The following is a 21,122-nucleotide window of genomic DNA, read 5'->3' as shown; positions in this document are numbered from 1 at the left end:
ACCTTAACTCAGGCAGAAGTTGGTACCAGGAGTGGGGTATTACTGTGATAGATCTGACCATGTTTTTGTTTGGAGGAATTTGGAGTTTGGTACTTTGGGTTAGGAAAGCAGTGGAATGCTTTAAGCACTGCTTAATGGGGCCATACCAGTAGGAAAATGGAAGACAGTGGTGCTAAGAATTATCTGAACTGTTGGGGGCTGGCTCCAGAGGGTTCAGAGGAGAGGAATTTTAGTATGTGGCATAGAGATCGTTCTTGTGATACTTTGGTGAAGAACGTGGCTGGTTTTTTGCCCTTACCTGAAGAGTTTGCCTAAGGCTAAAGTGAAGGATTTGGATTAATTCCTTTGGCAGAGGAAATCTCAAAACAGCCTGGTAGAGACTCGTTGTGTGGTTATTAGTGGTAACTCCAATGAAGATTTATAATGATAAAAATACAAAATGTACAGATTGAGAAGGAGCGCACCGGGAGGTAGAATAAAGATAAATCCTATGGTCAAGGAGATAAACAGATTAAGAAATGGAATAAAGGTGACCTCAGGGCAAAATCCCACCCAACTAAGTTTCCAACTTTAAAAAGGAACTCTTAGGCTGGGCAGTGGTGGTGAATGTCTTTAATCACAGCACTTGGAAGGCAGAGACAGGTGGATCTCTGTAAGTTTGAAGTCAGCCTGGTCTAGCTCCAGTTTCAGGACAGCCAAGCTTAAGCAGTGAAGGACAGAAAGCTGGTGAAGATGTAATCAAATGAGGGGGGACCATGTTCCAGCCCCAGCGAGCAGCAGACCCTGGCAGCTTCAGCCACATGGTTCAGGCTTTAGAGTCAAGGATAGGAGAAATGGGTTATGGAATCTCCTTCCACAACTAAGGAAAGCCACTGAGGCCAGGCAGGTGTCAGGAGTGTCCCTGAATGGAGGCCTAGAGAAGCTGTTGTATGAAGCTGTGAAGTTGAAGCCTGGATTGCCTTGGAGACCCCAAGATGTTGGAGATGCCCAAGCCATGGACCTGCGGAGGACAGGTGCTAATAGTAGATAGAAACAGCCCAAGAGGAAGAAACATGTTGCAGTCAACAAAGCTGAAAGGAGTTGAAGATCTATAGAGCACTTTGACATCAGACATGGAGATGTAGAGTTTTGAGTTTGCCCAGCTGGTTTTTGGTCTTGCTTTGGTTCAGTTTTCTCACTATGCTCCCTTCCTTATATTTCTGAATAGTAATGCATATACTGTGTCATTAAATATTGGAAGTATATATGTTTTTATTTTGATTTTATAGGGATACAGTTAAGAAACCGCATGAATCTCAGAAGAGAGTTTGAACTTTAGACTTCTAAGTTTGAGACTGTTACAAACTATAGGAACTTGAGGTTGGACTGAATGCATTTTGCATTATGATATGGCTACAAGCCTATGGGGGCCAAGGAGTGGTGGCTTGAAAGAAAATGGTCCCATAGAGCGTGACACTATTAGAAGGTGTGACTTTTTGTTGGAGTAGGTGTGGCCTTCTTGGAGGAAGTGTGTAACTGTGTGGGTAGACTTTAAGAGGTCTCCTTTGCTTAAGCTATGCTCTGTGTGACACACAGTGCTTCTGCTGCCTACAGATCAAAATGTAGAATTCTTAGCTCCTTCTCCAGCATCATGTTTGCCTGCATGCCACCATGAAGATAATGAACCAAACCTGTGAAATGTATGATAGCCCCAATTAAATGTTTTTCTTCTAAGGGTTGCCATGGTCCCTGTCATGATGATAATGGATGGAACCTCTGAAACTGTAAGCAGGCCACCCCAATTAAACGTTTTCTTTATAAGAGTTGCTATAGTCAAGGTGTCTCTTCATAGTAACAGGAACCCAAACTAAGACGGTTGGTAACCATCAGACAATTAGTATATACAGTGTGGATTTGCTGGACATAGGGATAATTCATAGCCTCTGTGGGATAGAATCAGGCAGTAAGAACTTCAAAATACTACTTCATAACCGTGCACAACTTAACACTTATGGATTATTTTTGGAATTTTTCCATGTAATATGTTAGGGCCACAATGACCTGAAATCTCAGAAAGTGGTATCAGGGATAAGGAGGAATTGAGTGTCACATGGGATATTATGATGAGGGAGAGGCTGAGCTGGAATTCCACCCGTACCATTTCTACATGCTCACACCTGATCATGCTCGTCGGGGGCTCTGAATCCCCTGCGGGGAGGTTTCCTAGCTCATTCATTCCCTTACTCACTAAAACCACAGAGACAGACAGACACTAAGTGGGGCACAGGGGACATGGATATGAGTGAGCATCATCAAGTTTCCTCAGAAAGCCACTCTAGCAGCGGGGAGACTACAGAGAAGTGACTCTGAGAAGCTCGTCACAGCACACTAGAGACGAGTGGGGAAAAAAGCCACACTCGAGTTTTGTTCTGAGTGACACGGTAAGAAATGACATGGCTGGCAACAGGGACAGGAGGGTTGAGGGAGGCAGACAGATCAGAGAGGAGAAATGCCAGGAAGAGACTGTCTAAAAACAAGGCTTTCTATTGTTTTGATTAAATAAGAAGTTCCCCCAAACAAGCCCACGGGATGACTGACACCTATTCCTTGACTCAGCCTGCAGTCTGTGCCGTCCCACAGAAAGGCCCGACTCTCTGCTCATTAGTTTGAAGGTGGAAACTCTAAACGGCTCCCCCTACAAACAGCTTTATGGGGTCCAGGGGCAACTTTAAGTGTTTCCTGCAGGCAAAGATGAAGGAAACACCCAACAAAACTACTTACTTTTGTCAACCATGACTTTACGACCAACATGTATCTCCAGCTTTAGGTCCCTATCAACAAAAATAGATAGATAGATAGATAGATAGATAGATAGATAGATAGATAGACAGATAGACAGACAGATAGACAGAAGAACCTGGATCTATAAAAATGAAAGGTCAAAAGCCCTGCAAGCCCCTGTCATGGACGACTTGAGAAAGACAGGGCCAGAGCCAGCAAGGTTGAGGCAGGGGGACAACAAGGAAAAAAGCTAATAAAGACACAAGGAGGCAGAGGCGGGAGGATCAGACTGGACTGAGTCTACCCAGGGCTGCAGAGCAAGACTGGGGTGGGGGGAGGTAGAGGAAGGGGGAAAGAAGAGGGAGGAGGGAGACAGACAGGGGAGGAGGGAGTGGGAAGTGAAAGACCAAGCAGTAACTGGGGGCCCAGCGGCTCCCGTGGCATGGTCTATGATTGCTAATGTAGCAACCACACCTCAAGTCTGAGCATCCTAGTGATGCCAACGGAGCAAACTCCAGGAAGTTGCAGACGGAGAGGGTTTCTAATGAACTAATTCACTTTCCACAAAGGAAAGGGGTATAACTTAATATGTAATATGTAAATTATATAAACATAATTGAATACCTTATATCAAATGCAATTTCTCTCCTTTCATGGGTGGGGGTTGTTTGTGTGTTTGTTTGACTGGTTGGTTTGGGTTTAGGGTTTTGGAGGAGTTTGTTCTTTTGTTTGAGACAGGGTGTCACTATGTAGCCCAGGCTAACCTGGCACTCACAATCATCTAACCTCAGCCTCCAAGTGATGGAATTACATGTGTCTGTCACCACATTCAGCTTGGGGGAGGGGGGAGTCTTGAAATAAAATTCACACATTAAAATTATGCAATCCAAAAGCCATTATAAGCCTAAAGTATACGGTTTGAGAACATTTAGACTCTCAATACTGACTTAGCAGACTCAGGCTGCCTATGCCAGGCCCAAGGTGACACCCAAGCACCAGCTCTGGTCATTCAAGGTTACTCCCAACAGCCCATTTTGGCTGGCAGGCAAAAGAGAGGAAAAGCCTTGAGAGAAGTTTGAAGGTAAAATGGTGATTTAGATGATAATATGATAAGGATAAGTCTCTATTATTTAAGCACTCAACAAGCAGCTGACTAAAATCCCCTGGAACTCATGCACATCCATCATTTAGCAGTGGGAGTTTCTGAGAAGTTCAAAATACCTGCAGGTTTCCTTCAACTTGATCATGTTAGTTGAGGACTGATTTTAAGAAGTCAAACAATTACCCACACATTTGGTGCCAAAATCCAGGCCCTTAAAATCATGCAGATAGATAGGTAGATAGACAGACAGACAGACAGACAGATATATGGATGGATGAGGTAACTCAGTCACAGAAAGAAAAACATGAGTCCTCATCCAGTAGCTGATTGAAGCAGAAGCAGAGATCCACAGCCAAGCACTGAGCCGAACTCCTGGAATCCAGTTGTAAAGAGGGAAGAGTGATGAGCAAACAGGTCAAGACCATTCTGGAGAAACCCACAGAAACAGCTGACCTGAACAAGTGGGAGCTCATGGACCCCAGCCAGACAGCTGGGGAACCAGCATAGGATGGAACCAGGCCCCCTGAACATGGGTGTCAGTTAGGAGGCCTGGGCAGTCTATGGGGCCTCTGGTGGTAGAGCCAGTATTTATCCTTACAGCACAAATGGACCTTGGGAGCCCATTCCCCCATGGAGGGATGATTTCTCAGCCTAAATATGGGTGGGGCCTAGGCCCTGTCCCAAATGTGACAGACTTTGATGATCCCCCATGGAAGGCCTTACCCTCCCTGGAGAGTGGATAGGGGTGGAATGGGGGAATCCATGGGGGAACTGGGGATTGACATGTAAAATAAGATTGTTTCTAATTTAAATTAAAAAAAATTTTTTAATCATGCAAAAACATCCCCAGTACTGATTTTGCTTTGTTTGAGACAGCCTTATCACGTAACCCAGGCTGGCCTTGACTTACTTCTCTCTACAGTAGAGAATGACCGTGAAGTCCAGATCCTCCTATCTCTATTCCCAAATGCTGGGATTACAGGTATCTGCCACTATGCCCTATATGATGCTAGAGTGTGAACTCAAGGATTCATGCATGCTAGGCAAGCGCGCAGCCAACTGAGCAATATCCCCATGCTGATTTTTTCTTTTTTTGAAAACAGAACAAAAGAAAATTGCCTGCCTCTCATGTTATAACATAAAAACCTCCCCATGGGCTAGAGATGTGGCTCATTGGTAGATGCTTGCCTAGCACGCACAAGCCCTGACTTTGGTCACCATGTATGTGTGTAACTGTGAGTGGTAGCACACGCCTGTAATCCCAAGCACGTGAGAGGCAGAGGCAGTTAGATCAGAAATCCAAGTCCGTCCTCAGATACAACTTGAGTCTGAGCCAGAGCGGCATGACCCTTGTGTCAGAAAAGGAAGCGGGGAGAAGAAAGGAGCTGTATCATGAGGTCATGAACTTTGCTTCCAATTACACACGTGAACAGCAGGTGGAAATGTGGGGTAAGGAGGAAAGGGGACAAATTCTGTCCTGACATACTAGCCTCACCAGAGCAAATATCAAAAGAGATCTGCATCTGGCTGGAACAGGGAGGTGAGTGGATGTTCACCCAGTTAGCCAAGACCAACACTCAGCTGTCGCCTGGAAGAGCCACAGGCTGTCTCTGTATTTGAAACACCAAGGTACATCTCAGAAGGGCGGAGCCTTCCTCCCGGCAGCCCACCTTCAATCCTTTAGCTACTAGTATTCAAAGAGGAGCTTCTGTTATCTGAGTGAACAGACCTCCAGTCTAGGGACTCCATTCTAGTCTTTCTCAAGAAATGAGACTGATCTTGGACAAGCCACTTGATGTATCCAGCTGGGCGGCTAACAAGTCTGAAGCAGGGTTCTTCTGATAAGTTTCCTATGGAGACACCCCAGTAGCCCCGCGAAACTGGATCCAGTTTCCTAACCTCACGTGCTTGTTTTAAAGCTAAGAGAAAACAATATCGCCATCCCATGCACACAGTATTAAATTTTACCCCAGTATGATCATGAAACAACATCACTTAGTGTAAAACTTGGAAGTTTTACCTCCTACTTCATATATCCTAGTAAACGTGTCCTGTTAGAGAAGAGGTTTGCGGGCCTGACTGTGAGCTTCTTCCAGCCTGACCAAGGGAACAGAAAATGCCAGGGACATTCAAGGACACATGCTAAGGACATGGTCTCACAGAAGGCATGGTAAGTACATCAAAAGCCACAGTCTTGCCATAGGAAATGTCATAAAGATTTTTAGATAGATAGATAGATAGATAGATAGATAGATAGATAGATAGATAGATAGATAGATAGATAGATAGATAGATAGATAGATAGAGTTGTTATATACACAATAGTAGGAGGGTCACATGTGGAGCTCAGAGGCCAACTTTGGGAATGTCACTTCCCTCCTTCCGCCTTTAAGTGGGCTCTAGTGTCAAACCCGGGATGCCAGGCTTGCTCGGCCATCACCTTTACCTGCTGAGCCAGCTCAGTGGTAGGGACTGAACCTAGACCTTCAACAGGCTAGGCAAGTGCTCTGTCACTGAATCCACTCGGCAACACACAGGTAGGTTTGGGAGCTTGCTTGAGCACAGAGGAAGCGTGAGTAAGTAAAAACAAAGTACTGAAAACATGTATGTAGTGAATTGAGAGAAATGCCTTCTGCAAACAAAAAGGCAACAGCTACTTTTCTGAGCTCACAGCTAGAGCTGACTATGGGATGATGGTATTGTGCTCCCCGTGTGCAAAAGGCAAGCAGAACACCGATCTTGGAGAGACCGAAGAACAACATACAACTTTTAGGGAGCCAGAGCTATTGCAAAGTCACCAGGAATGCAGAATTACAAGAATAAAAATGTGGCCCATTTACAGGCAATATCACCAATGAGTACTTGCCTATCAACCCACTAAAGGAAGGAACTGCAAACAGGAAACCAGTCAGCCACAGCCGTGTCCCACCCCTCCCTTCCTCTCTGCATGATGCTACGGTTAGATTTACAAGGAAGCCCCAGGGAAGGATGACAGGCCACTCATCTCTGCCATCTGCTGAGCTACTGTTCTAATAAGCAGTTAATGTAAACGATGTTTCTTGATAAGTTTTGCCTACCTCTTAAACAACATGTGCAATCTACAGATTTAATGACAGAGCAGTTCAGAAATCATAATTCAGAGATGAATTATAAGTTCATAAAGAAAGGAAGTAACATGGTTGTTGGGAACAGCAAAACAAGTGTGCAATTAGCCAACCAGACATCAACTTCCCGTCATTTAAACGCGTGTGCACTTATTTAGCCACTTTCAGCTAATGAATGTCCAGCCCCACAGTGTACATCTACAACACAGCCCTTACACCTAAGGCTCAGGGAACAATGGGGAAGAAGCAGCAGACAGATTGCAAGAGACCAGGACGTCTGCTATGAGACGGGAGGCAGACACAGAGTTCAAAACCAGCCCAGGCTACACAGAGACTTCTAGACCAGATTGAGCTACGTAGCACCCTATCTTAAAATCAAAAGAAACACCACCAAGAATAATGAAGTGATAGTTTGTAGCAATTAGATTTTCGAAACTGTAAGGTTCACATATCCAATAGACAAGCATATAGGAACAGAAAGATGACTCAGCTGATAAAGGTACTTGCTGGGAATTCTGGCTCCTGAGTTCAACCTCCGGAAGCCACTGGGTAGGAGAGGAGAGAACAAAATCCCACTCAGGATGCTGTCACACACACACACAGCATAAAAAATTAAAGCATGCATAAAATTTAAAATTGCACACAATGCCAATTGTACAAACTAGCTTAAGTACAACAGTCTATCCCATGAGCCTTGAACACTGTGTTTTGCAAGAAAAGAAAATGCCTATTAATCCTACTTCTAGCAATCTAAACATTAAAAATCCACTTTTAAAAAAGAACATTTGAAATCACGCCTCAGCATTTGGGCTAAGAAGAAGTATAACATTTATAATTCATAAAAACGTTTCACATGAAAGAAAATGTAGAAAATATTAAGTGACAAACTACACCGTCTCCTGTCAGTGGGGTCAGAGAAGTGGACTCAGAATGCATGGGAAACACCCTGAAGCTACACTACAAGCTGTTCTCTTAACTTCAAGGAAAAGGAAGACTCTCCCCGCAGCTTCTTGTTAAATTATTCTCTTTGTAAATGCCCCACCCTGTCCTCCAATGTTTTCCCCTTATGTGACACTTCTTGCTGGGATTAGCCATGCCCCCCCACCCCACCCCGACTCTGTGTTTGGCCCCAGGTCGTCACACGTGACAGTTGCAGCAGAAGGTTGGAGACATTTACCTTCAACCTTTGAACTGTGCACCTGTTGCATGATATCTGCTCCAAAGCCTTTATTGAGTGAATTCCCATTTCTCCAAGCATCATATCGAATGCACACTTTTCTTTTTTTGTTTGTTTGTTTTTCAAGGCAGAGTTTTCTCTGTGGCTTTGGAGGCTGTCTTGGAACTAGCGTTTGTAGACCAGGCTGGCCTCGAACTCACAGAGATCCGCCTGCCTCTGCCTCCCGAGTGCTGGGATGAAAGGCGTGCACCACCACCACCCAGCTTATTGCACACTTTTCACAACTGATTTACTGCTCACACATTCTCCCCACCCTTCTTTTTTGGGGTTTTTTTATTTTTTGAGACAGGGTTTCTCTGGGAACCCCGGGCTGTCCTGGCCTCAAAATCACAGAGATCTACCTTCCTCTACCTCCCGAGTGCTGGGATCAAAGGCTACATTTTAAGCTGTCTTTCTTTTTAATATCTATTTATTTACCTTTTTATGTTCTTTAGAACTCACCGTGGTGTCGGGTGGCGTTCACAGGAGCTAAACAAATATTTACTGAAGTAATCACAACCTGACTACACATCTCATAAGAGAGAAGTTCATTTGCTTTGAATAGATTCTTCCTTTAAACAGGATAATCACATCCTAGAGGGAGACATGGAAAAAGCCCATGCTCACCTCCGAAGAACTAGATTAAGGAGTAATCTGATTAACAACCACCTGATCGATACTGAGCCAAGGAAGGACTTACGCACACAATGGATTGACAGGGAAGACAGGGCACAAAAGGAGGGAGGTGGCTATCACATGTTCAGAGCTGTGGTCAAGGGTCTAACACAAAACAGGGAATAGGAGGAGGCAACTGACACAGAAAACTTGGGAAAGACACACAACATCCCTCGTCCCAGAACTTCCAGGGATTTCTAATGCTTAGAATGCTGTCACAATGTCACCTTTATAGGCAAGGCCTCCTTCAGGCTCCGTGCCTCTGTTAGGCATAGTATCATTACCCCTGACCCTGAAGATGAAAGAATGCGAGTATGGATAAGTGAAAGCTTGCTTGTGACACATGACTACTGAGTGGGTTCAAAGTTGTGGCTGTGCCACAGTGTTCCAGGCTGAGGAGAAGCGGCAACTTCCAATTAGAAGGTAATATACTAGTACAGTAAAGCCATATAAACAGCTTTATGTGTCGTCTACAAAATAAAAGGCAGACATGCATGGTTAAAAGTCCACAAACCTTAGCCTGGTCATCCCCAGTGCAGACATAATGTCTGGCTCAGGCTACACCCAGTTAATCTATAATGTGGATCTCCAGCAAGGCAAAGACTTAAAGGTAAGCTCAGGAGGTCACGATGTGGTTGCCACCTCTGTCCAGGCACCCTCAGCATCTCTGAAAATAACCTTTCCTCTTGCTTACTATATAGTTCAGGCTGGCCTTGAACTCACTATGCAGCCCAGGCTAAGTCAAGTTCACCATTCCTGGTTTCAGCCTCCCAAATCCTGGGTGTATAGATTTCAGCACTACAGCAAACCAAAACTTCTTAATTCTTTAAACTTAGATTTTAAATTAAATAAGTCACATTTATTGTAACTTCTCATATATGTTTATATTTGTTATTTTGTTTTATATATAAATATATATATATGCATATGCATGTTTGGCTTAACTATGATAGGCCTGTAAACTGAATACAGTAACACAGAGTAAGAACTTGGTCTTGAAGTTCATGGTAAGAGCCTCATTAATATACTTTTTAAAGATTCACACTTTTTTGTGGTTTTTCAAGAAAGGGTTTCTCTGTATTGTTTTGTAGGCTGTCCTGGAACACACTCTGTAGACCAGGCTGGCCTCAAACTCACAGAGATCCGCCTGCCTCTGCCTCCCGAGTGCTGGGATTAAAGGCGTGCACCACCACCACCCAGCTAAGATTCACACTTATTTTTTTTATTCCGTGTGTATGAGTATTTTGACTGAGTGTGTGTGCATAACATTCATACACAGAGGCCATAAGAGGGTAAAGATCCCCCTGGAACTAGAATTACAGACAGTTGTGAGCTGCCATGTGGGGGCTGGGACTCAAACCCAGGTCCTCTGGAAGAGCAGTCTTAACCACTGAGCCATCTCTCCAGCCCCTCATTAATATAGTTTTGACATTTTCAAGTCACATGAGAATGTTTGGGTGTCCTGAGATCTAAGCACCCTGATTCTACACCTGCACGGGGTAATACACTGGAAAGCAACTATCTTACTCAAATGTTCCAGAGTCACAGTGAAGAGATCTCACCAGTATGTGTCACTATGATCTCCAGTGACCACATCCATCCAGCAGCCTGATCTTACAATCACCCCCAGAACAATCCTTTCTGTTGGTCCCTAGTGAACACGAGGTTTCTCTGTATTATCTCTTTTTTGATCCTTACAATAGTTCTAGAAGAAAGGGCTTTAACTAGACTCTCCATGCTTACAGGTAAGGAAGCAAACACAAGAGCTTCTAAGCCACCCTGGAAATCACCTACGGAGAGAAACTATAAACAAAGCCCTACCTCAGGAAGGTAACCAATACCATGGAACTCGCCGCTTAAAAATGGTTCCAAGAGCTGGGCTATACCTGTGCCGGTGGAATGCTTCCTAGCATAACTGACATCCTGGGCTTCATCCCCACACTGCACAGACTGTTGGTGCCTGATGGTGTGTGACTACAGGACCAGAAGTTCAGAGTCAGCCTGACTACACAGCTTGTCAGCAACTGCCCCAACATATATATGACCCTGGCTTGTTGTTGTTTCTGTTTGTTTTGTTTCTAATAATAAGCTGTATGGAATGTGTATTTTACCACAACAAAAACAGAAAAATGAAAAGTTTGTTTTTAAGAAGGCAAGTCACTCTTATTTAATAAGCCAGCTATCACCTTTGATTCTGTATTCTGGCTCACCTCAGATATTCTGGGAAAGGGAACGACACCATTTATACTTTATGTCCAACTTGCCCCTTTACAGTAGGTTTATTCATTCAATGTTTATTTATAGGCATCTACGTTACAGCCAGTGTAGCCCTGAATGGATGTTTGGTACCCAGACACAGCTAGGAAACAACTGCTGCTTGAGGTCCCCACCTCTTCCACACTGCATAACCTAGTATCTTCTGTGTAGGGATCTCCCACTCTGGACCTACCCATGATTCAGTGCGGCAGGAAGCTTCTAGGACTCTGCCTCAGGCTTATGGCCAGCTTCCAACTCAACTAGCAAATAGCTGAACCTAACCCTTCGTTAGATATTTTATCACCCTCTAGACAGGGCAGTGCACAAAACAGATAAGGTCCCTACCCTTTGGTCTGGGAAACAGATAATAAGCAAGTAAACGCACGGACAAGTGAGTAACTTCAAAGGCTGGGTGCTACCAAGAAAAGAAAATAGCTAAGAGGAGAACAAGGGTTGGGGAGCAGGGCAGAGTTTGATTTAAAAAAAAAAACTCCAAGAGAGCAACAAGTAGGCAAAGGTTTGAAATAAGAATGTTCTAGATAAAGAAAGCAGAAACATCATATGCCAAGAAGAGTCAATGGCCAGATTTGAACCAGGGTCATGATACAATCTCATGTTTATTTTTTAAAGACCACCCTGACTGACAATTGCATGGAAAGTAAATTCAAAGGGAAACAAGGGGAAAAAAAAAGGGAAAGCAGGAAGAAATGCATGAAGCCAAGGAAGTAATCAAGGGAAAAGATGGCTGTGTCTTGACTAGGTAGGAGCATTAAATGGAAAAGTGCATTCTGGTTCAATATATGATTCAAGAGTTTCAGGTGGTCACCCTTCTGATTAAGTGTAATGTAGGATGAGGGGACTGAGGAAGAGAAGTGGTCGCTAACTTTTGATCTGACTCATCAATAGTGAGAGGTAACTTCTCTGCAGGAGGTGGTTACTGGAGAAATAAGTCAGTTTGAGATAAATAGGGGAAGGGTATGTTCCTTCACAATAAATGTGTGATAATCTAGATACATAATGTGGAGCTGTGGAACAGACAGTTGGAGGTTTGACCTTCCTAATAATTATGTACAATAGGCAGGGAAGCCCTGGCATTATCCAAATCTTATCAATGAGAAAGGAAAGCTCAGGGAAGACCCACCTCAAAGCGGGAGCCAATGCCACTTGAACAATGGCCGATGGCGCATTTAGGAAGAGATCCATCGCCGAGCAGTGGTGGCACACGCCTTTAATCCCAGCACTCGGGAGACAGAGGCAGGCGGATCTCTGTGAGTTCGAGGCCAGGCTGGACCGACAGCCTCCAAAACAATACAAAGAAACCCTGTCTTGTAAAACCAAAAAAAAAAAAAAAAAAAAAAAAAAAAAGAGAGAGAGATTCATTGTCACTCTTAGGGACATCTCTCTGATAAAATACATATACCTGTTTTGTCTCATGAGTTACATGGTTGCTCCCAAGTTAGAGGCTGTTCACAACCCAGAAAAGATTCCCTCCTAAGAGTGAGATCAACAATTAATAAATGGGACCTCCTGAAACTGAGAAGCTTCTGTAAGGCAAAGGACACAGTCAGCAAGACAAAAAGGCAGCCCACAGAATGGGAAAAAATATTCACTAATCCAACATCTGACAGAGGGTTGATCTCCAAAATTTACAAAGAACTCAAGAAGCAAGTCTCCAAAACATCAAAGGATCCCATTAAAAAGTGGGCTGCAGAACTAAATAGAGAGTTTTCAATAGAGGAGTCTAAAATGGCTGAGAGGCACTTGAGAAAGTGTTCAACATCCTTAGCCATCCAGGAAATGCAAATCAAAACAACTCTGAGATACCACCTCACTCCTGTCAGAATGGCTAAAATCAAAAACACCAATGACAATTTATGCTGGAGAGGATGTGGTGAAAGGGGGACATTCCTCCATTGCTGGTGGGAGTGCCAACTGGTTCAGCCACTTTGGAAATCAGTATGGAGATTCCTCAGAAAAATGGGAATAAACCTACCACAAGACCCAGCAACTCCACTCTTAGGCATATATCCAAAAGATGCCCATTCATACAACAAAGATGTCTGTTCCACTATGTTCATAGCAGCTTTATTTGTAATAGCCAGAACTTGGAAGCAACCTAGATGTCCCTCAACCGAAGAGTGGATAGAGAAAATGTGGTACATCTACACAATGGAGTACTATCCAGCAGAAAAAAATAATGGAATCATGAGATTCGCGGGCAAATGGATGACACTAGAAGAAACTATCCTGAGTGAGGTAACCCAGTCACAAAAAGAGAAACATGGCATGTACTCTCTCATATATGGATTTTAGACATAGATCTGGGGAGTGCCAGCCTACAATCCTATGGCCAGAGAGTCTGGGAAACAGAAACTTCATTTAGTGGCTGATCGAAGAAGAGGCAGACTCCCTCGGCTAAGTACTGAGCTGAACTCAAGAAAGCCAGTAACAGAGAGGGAGGACTGATGATCAAAGAGATTAAGACTGGGCTGGTTTAACCCCCAGAAACAGCTGACCAGACAAAGGTTAACTCTTGAATCCCAGGCATCAGCCTGGGAATCCAGCATGGGACTGATCAAGACCCCCTGAATCTGGGTGTCAGTGAAGAGGCCTAGGTAATCTATTGAGCCTTGGGCAGCAGATCAGTACCCATCCCAAGTATACACACGAACTTTGGACTCCCATAGAACAATGTGAGGTGCACTCTCACCCTGAACTCTTGGGGAAGGGTCTAGGCCCTGCCCTATATGAAATGACAGACTATGGACACCCCCATGGAGGGCCTCACCCTCCCTGGGGAAATGAGGGGATAATGGGGGGGGTTGGGGGAGGGCATGGGAGGAGGGGAGGGAAAGGGAGAGGGACCTGGAACTGACTTGTGAAGCAACCTTGTTTCTTATCTAAATTTAAACTGGAAAATAAAATAAAATAAAAAATTGGAAAAAAAATCTAAAAAAAAGAGTGAGATTTGCCCTCCTAGCAACATTAATAAACTGACATATATAACTTCCATGACTGTCTTACAAGAATTGTGTCAACAATTAAGTGCATACAGAGCCATGAAGCAAAGGCATAAATCTCTCTTTAAGAATGACCGCATTCTGAATGTCATTTTTATATAATAGGGTTTTTTCCCCCTAAGGAACACATGTACAAACCAGAAAGGTCAGCTGGGAAATGGCCAATACAAGGAAAATCACTCTCTACTCCGGACTGTGATGAGGTGTAAGACAAGCTCGCAATGACCTCAACATTTCTCCCACCAGGCCAGGCCTGCTCGTTCTCCTAGGGTTGCTTTAAACTCCCACATTTGTCTCTTTCTCAGGCTACTTCCTCATGAGTCCAATGCATGCGTTACAGCCAGACTTCACTTCAAAAGGCTAGAGGTAAATGGTGAGATGAAAGCCCACTCTAAACAAGACTGGAATGACAGGTGGGAAGGTAAGAGGAAGGACGGGATGGGAAGAGGAGAAATGGGAGGGAGAGAGGGAGAAAAGGAGGGAGGAAGGGGAGAGATATGCATAGCATGACAGAGATCTTTTATGACAAAGAACCAAAGAACAGTATGTTCACAAAACATCACAAAGCCCAATAGGAAAGACATGCTTGGTTCATGGCTTGAGTCAAGAGATCAGTACCGTCTTTCCATATTTAATCACGCTGTCAATCAAGGTAGTATCAATTATCAGTGTAAAGTAAAAAATAGCATGCCTGCTTAATTCAGCTACTAGCACTTCACCAACCTTCCCATTAACAGGTAGCTTCTTATGTATACTCTTAAAGTATGAATAATAGCCTGACTGACACCACAAATAGCTCTAGAATCCTAGGACCTGGAAGGGAAATTTAGGAGTTATAGTATCCAACCAACCCATTTTACAGACAAGGAAAATAAAGCTGAGAGAGAGAAGGTAACCTGACCCCCTTCAGGATGAAAAAGTTGAGTTTTATTGGTTCTTAGCTTCTATACTCTCCCATGTTGTCCATAGAACAAGAAAAAAAAGAGGGTCACCAGGGATGGCCCCAGGATTTAGAAAAGAAGTGAAAAGAACTAGGAACTTAAGTCCCAGAGCAAGACCCAGGCATACAGTGCACTATCGGCTAGTCCTCTACCTGCCGGCAGTGTCACCAGGCCCCACCCCCAGAAATATGGTTTGCTATGACAGAGTATGGTGTCTTCCATCAAGGTGTGCAAATGAGGACTGGAAAGGTCACACAGCAGCAAGCTTCAGGCTTCAGAAACTCCCTGGCCTTTCCTAGGAGTGAGGAGAAATGTCAGCATCCTCCTTTGCCTGTGAAGCAGCAGATTCCTCATTGGGCCCTGAGGAGCTAGTCCAGGTTATAGGTACATTATAGCCCTGATGACATCTGTCTTCTTTTGGACCAGTCTGAGCATATCTAGAAATTTCCAGAGACTGTGAAATGCTCATACAGAACTCATACTGACACATCTGTGCTTTCAGAAAACAAAACTTCTACTCAAATCTAACTTTCATTAGTAGGGAGGCTGTAATATATGAACGGTTTACATTTCATTTTTCTATTGCAAATGCTTGTATAGATGAATGCATGAACTGATTAAAAAATTAACAATAATAACCCTCTCCTTTGCTGTCTAGAATGTGCTGTATCTTCCCCACCCCCACAAAAAGAGCACCTTAGCACGTTTTCAATTTTCCATAATATTATATTTCACTCATATGCATACCTCATCTATTCTCTTGGTTATTTCCTTGCTAGGTATAGAAGCTCCTTGCACTGAAATGCTGATAGCAGTAGAATTCGAGCTACATGCCATGACTCCAAGAGTCTCTCACCAACTATCCAAAAATAAACCTATATCTAGACGAGATGGCTCGTGCATGAAATCCTAACACTATGAAGGTTGAAGCAAGAAGACTAACTCAAATTTAAGACCAGCCTAGGCTACCTAGTGAGTCCCAGGCCAGAGCAATCAAAAACAAAATAATAATAATTATTAACACTCCACAGACTTGATCACAGGAAACAATCATGAATGAAGTACTCACGGCGTAAGCACCTATCAAGAATGCAGCGTTTGCTCTTTTCCGCTGGTCAAAACAGGTGTAGTGCACTATTTTCTTTCTTGATAAACTGTATGACTAGAAGAAAGAAGAAGACTGTTACACACACAGGACAAACAGGCACAGGTTAGCATCTTCTCTCAACTTTACCATGCGTAGCAAGCAGTTCCTACAACGTAACACTTTTCAACTCGAGCTTCCATGTATCTGGACATGAGTGTTTGGAGTTGAGTGGGCCCTAATAGCTCACTTTCCTGGGGGTGGAGGCTACTAGGTCCCTTTTCTTCAGTCCACCTGAATGTAAGAATTAACAATTTAACAAACATGGGCATCTCTGAGAAAGGAGACCAGTGCAGTTCGAAATAACTAAATCGTTGATTCTCCATTCACGGGAACCATTTCTGATAATTTATTCTTGACCTTACACATATATGACTTAACCACTCTTTATTCTCAGCATGACACTCTGACTCCAAGACATGTTGATGTACCTTCAGATTTTACAGTTTGAGATATGTCAGCTATCCTATTGTCTTCTCCAAAACTTTCATTTTTAGAGACCAAAATTAAAATTTTCTTTCTAATATATACTCAAACAGCCCCCTTTTAATTAGCTTAAAGTAGATGATTAATAGAAAAAAGAGGAACCATCAAAAGGATACTGATGCATATCATGAATCAACAATGAAATGCTGAGATCCATCATTAAGCAATTGCTAAATGCCAGGCAATGTGCAACATGCTCATGTCCTGAAGTAAATCCAAAAGAAAGCCAAATGGTTTGCTGAACACATGCTGAACATGAAAAGTAAAAACTGTATCTGCTAAGTTAAACCAAATTATTAGTCCCAATTCAAATCTACAGAGCATGGATGTGGCTCAATTAAATCTACACATAACAGGTGCAAGATTGTTATGGTATAATGACAAATGGCAAAATAAACATAGGCACATAAGACTACTTCCAAGACCCATTTCTATAGTTCAGTAAATATAGGCACACAAATACCTTTGAATACTGTCTGTAAATTCATACAGAAAACATTAGTGGATTTTTATACCCTATACACCAAACACAGCCAACAAAAAAAATCCACTACTATGTTACTTTTCTACAAGAAAAAGAGCAAAATCTAAGAACCAAGGTTCATCATTTTAGCTTATTCATAAAACCAGGTAGCTACACATATTCCAAGAGACGTTCACCACCCTTTGGACATAGATAACTACAAATCACACTTTCTGAAAACAGCAATGACCTTGTTAACTGAACTTTTGAAAGTTAGTGACTGTTATTATCAATGCCTGTTTTTAGGATGAAGCAAGGAGAGAAAAAAGTGGTTGTGTATAATTCAACTCAATCAAGTGTATATATACAGAAGTGATTCTAAAGACTTTGACACTAACTGGGTAGTGGCGGTTCACGCCTTTAATCCCAGCATTCAGGAGGCAGAGTTATGTTTTCTTGTTCTCACTCTCCCTTTCTCATCCTAAATTATATAGGTTACAAAGTCCACCTCAAGATAGAACCATGAAGCTGAAGAATAGAATTCTGAGCAAGTCTTTCTTGTCACTCTTTCTATAGACATTTTTTAAAGTAAAGATCATACAAGATAAATTTTCTAAAAAACTTACTACTTCTTAGCCGGGCGTTGGTGGCGCACGCCTTTAATCCCAGCACCTGGGAGGCAGAGGCAGGCGGATCTCTGTGAGTTCGAGGCCAGCCTGGTCTACAAGAGCTAGTTCCAGGACAGCCTCTAAAGCCACAGAGAAACCCTGTCTCAAAAAACCAAAAACAAAAAACAAAAAACAAAACAAAACAAAAACAAAAACAAGCAAAAAAAAAGTACTACTTCTTAAATTTCACAAGCTTTCAAAACTTACAACGGACAGCATTCTTCACAAAAGCTATCCAGAGATGTTAACTATTCCTTTATTTGTACACGGAGAGGAGGGTGTGCATCACAATATGTGTGGCGTGCTAAGAACAACTTTTCTGTCTTTTCTCAACTTCCACCATATTAAGGCTGCGTCTCATCTAGTGTTTCTGCTGATGTGCTGTGTACTCGGGGATAGTTGGCCCACAATCTTCCAGGCATTTCTCCCGACTCCACTCCCGTCTCACTGTAGGAAAACTGGGATGACAGACACGCATGCCACCACATCCAGCTGCTTACACAGGTTTCAGGAATAAACTCGGGTCATCCGGCTTCTGGGGCTAGTGCTTCTCCATGTGAGTCACCTCCTTGACCCTAGAAACTTTAACTATTTCAAAATATTTCCCATGGAAAGCTGTCAAGGGAAGCAAACTTTCATTTGTTGCAAGCTTACAGCTAGTTTATAGAGAGACTTTTGGAACGTTTATCCTGCCCAGATGTTTTTGGACTTAATTTTCAGAGTTTAGGTCTCCCAAGTTCTACAGCTGAGAAATGGTTTCCATATAGTGAAGTCTGGCTATTGTCCCCCAGGTCAGACTACAGTGAAGTCTGGTCACTATCCCCCAGGTCAGACCACGGGGAATGCAGTTCTTGACTAGGGAGTCAAAACCAATCAAAGTGGGTGACAGCAGATAAGAACCTTGAAAACTGCAGCCCTGTCTAATGTCCCCTACCCTCAGCCAGGCTCCCTCCCACAGCCGCCCTCTCCCATAGCGGCACCAATGATAATGCTCTCAGGGAAGACATCCTAAGACAGCAGTGAAACGCACTGGAGATAGTAAAACATTGTGTCAGTTACTTAGCTAACACTCTGTGTGATAGGACTGGTAAGGAAAAAAAATCTTTAATGTTTTACCTTTCGAATATGAGGGGAAAAAACCCAACATTTCAATAAACACACCCGGCCTGTTATGTAATCCAAGCACCCTAGACAGAGCACCACCGAGCAGTGGGGACACACCCACACATCTGTCAAGATCTTTCATGGATATGATGGTTCGTACCGACAGAATCAAGGATCCTCTAGGAGACAAACCTTCACATATATCCGGCAAGAAGCTTCACCCTACATGAGCAGCACCAGGCCATGAACTGGGGGCCGAGAGTGAATGCAAAAGAGGAAAGAGAGCTGGCCAACAACATTCGTCTCTCTGGTCTCTGAACAACCTTTCACACTTGTCACCAGGACTTCCCAGCCATGGTGGACTGTGCCCTCGGATGGCAAGCCAAACTTTCCTTCATTAAGTTGCTTCTGTTGCATATTTTGTCACAGCAACAGGAAAAGTAAATAATAAGATAGAAAACTTTACCAGTCGGAGAGAGACAAATTTAGGTACAACATGGTTCTGCTTTATAAGCCAGCCTACCGACATTTTCCGAGACTCCGCTTAAGCCCAGGGGAGAGCCTCATGTCTCTGGCAGGCTATCACCCTCCTCTTCACTCTGGCCCATCTCCTCTACAGTCTCCCAGGTAGACCTGACTCTTCAAAGAAAACATTTGCAAAGCCAGGAGCATACATCTTGCTTTCAGTAAGCTAACCACTTTCTTATAGATGCTTTCTTTATTCCTTCGTGTGAGATGCTCAGAGATCACAAAAATACTGCCCAGTGGCAAAGCAAATATAAACACTGGTCAAATCAAGCCGGTCTTAAACACAAGAAGGAAGATGTCTCTGAAGGAATACTAAGGCAAAAGGTCTCTGGTCAACTCAATGACAAAGCATACTCAATAGCCACTACCCATCTTTATATTTTAGATTTTCATCTAGAAACTGACGCCTTCTGAGCCTTCTCAAGCTAAGCAGACTACCGGACCAGCCCTAGCAGCAGCAGCAGCAACTAGTATCTGTAACATTCCATCATTTCCCAAGGCAGCAGGAGTGATGTCAGAGGGGTCCGGTTCAACATCCCTCGGAGTGCTTCCCAAAGCAGAGGTCCCAAACAAGGCTGGCACCTAACAAGCATGCTGCATTTTACCAGAACATAAGCCAGGTGCCAGAAAAGACCTGCTGCAAACACGGGCACAGCCAAGTGTGGGAGGCAGGAGGAATCAGAACTCTCTCGCTGAGGCTGATAATTGGTGTAAACCTCAATTATGAGGCCGTAACAAGTTTTGTGGCTCAGGGTTTATTAAATAAGTCTTGGGCTGAAAAGGTCAGCATTATGAAAAGTTTTCAGAAACAAAAAATAAATACACTTAAGCCTAAACTCCATTATATGTTATTATTATATTATTGTATTCCATTGCATGCTTGCAGAAGACTGGTGCAGAAGGCCCTGGAGAGCATAGAAGGCATTGGCCGTTAGGCCCACTGAGAGTTCCTGACTCAGTGGAACAAAGCCTGGGAGATTCACTGGTTTACATTTATTGGTAAATTCTGGAAGCATATTACACGCAAATATGATGCTCCCCTCCCTATCCCACTCCCCTTGAAAAGGCTGTGATCCTGAAACACCATGCAGTTAACCAATTTACCTCCTGGAAAGCATTAAAGTCCCTTGTGAAAGAATTCCAAATCACGTTATCTACCTTTGAAAAGCACATTACCGAAAAACATTTCCACAAACTCCTAAGAAACCTTTGCCCCAATGAACAAATACATCGGTCACAGGAGATGACACCTCAGAAACAAGGTCCTTCAGGGGTCTCATAACTAAGCCGCCATCAGCAGAGTTATTCCAGAAGCTTAAAATTCGGATGCTCACAGGGTCCTAGAACTTGGGGTGGGCCAGATGACAAACAACAAAAGCAGATCCTACTGAAGAACATGTAGTTCAACCCTGTTGTTTCTGTGCAAGCACTGGGCACAGCACTGTCAGACCCTTCAGTGTGTGAAAGAAAGCCCATATCCAAAATTCTGTGTGTATTTTCATAACTGTCATAAGTGCCAACCGCAGATTCATGTTTCTTTTTTATTTTTTAAATAATAGATTCACTGTGTATCTCTGGAACTCACTCTGTAGACTAGGCTGGCCTCAAACTCACGGAGATCCACACTGCCTCTGCCTCCAAAGTGCTGGGATTAA

General features: G+C 43.4%; 1 protein-coding gene across 3 annotated transcripts in view; it reads right to left on the bottom strand.

Moving 5' to 3' along the window:
* Cdc14a (cell division cycle 14A) overlaps positions 1–21,122 on the bottom strand; it is a 156,570-nt gene that overhangs the window by 104,136 nt on the left and 31,312 nt on the right. For all 3 annotated transcript variants that reach the window (XM_040751985.1, XM_005077105.4, XM_005077104.4), the window contains exon 4: positions 16,144–16,236. In XM_040751985.1, coding sequence (XP_040607919.1) covers positions 16,144–16,236 — 93 coding nt within the window. The remainder of the gene's footprint in view (positions 1–16,143; positions 16,237–21,122) is intronic.

This window comes from Mesocricetus auratus, unplaced genomic scaffold (assembly GCF_017639785.1).
Source record: "Mesocricetus auratus isolate SY011 unplaced genomic scaffold, BCM_Maur_2.0 Super-Scaffold_100009, whole genome shotgun sequence".
Classification (NCBI taxonomy): Eukaryota; Metazoa; Chordata; class Mammalia; order Rodentia; family Cricetidae; genus Mesocricetus; species Mesocricetus auratus.
The sequence above is the reverse complement of the archived record's forward strand: the minus strand, read 5'-3'. Positions and strand labels throughout refer to the sequence as shown.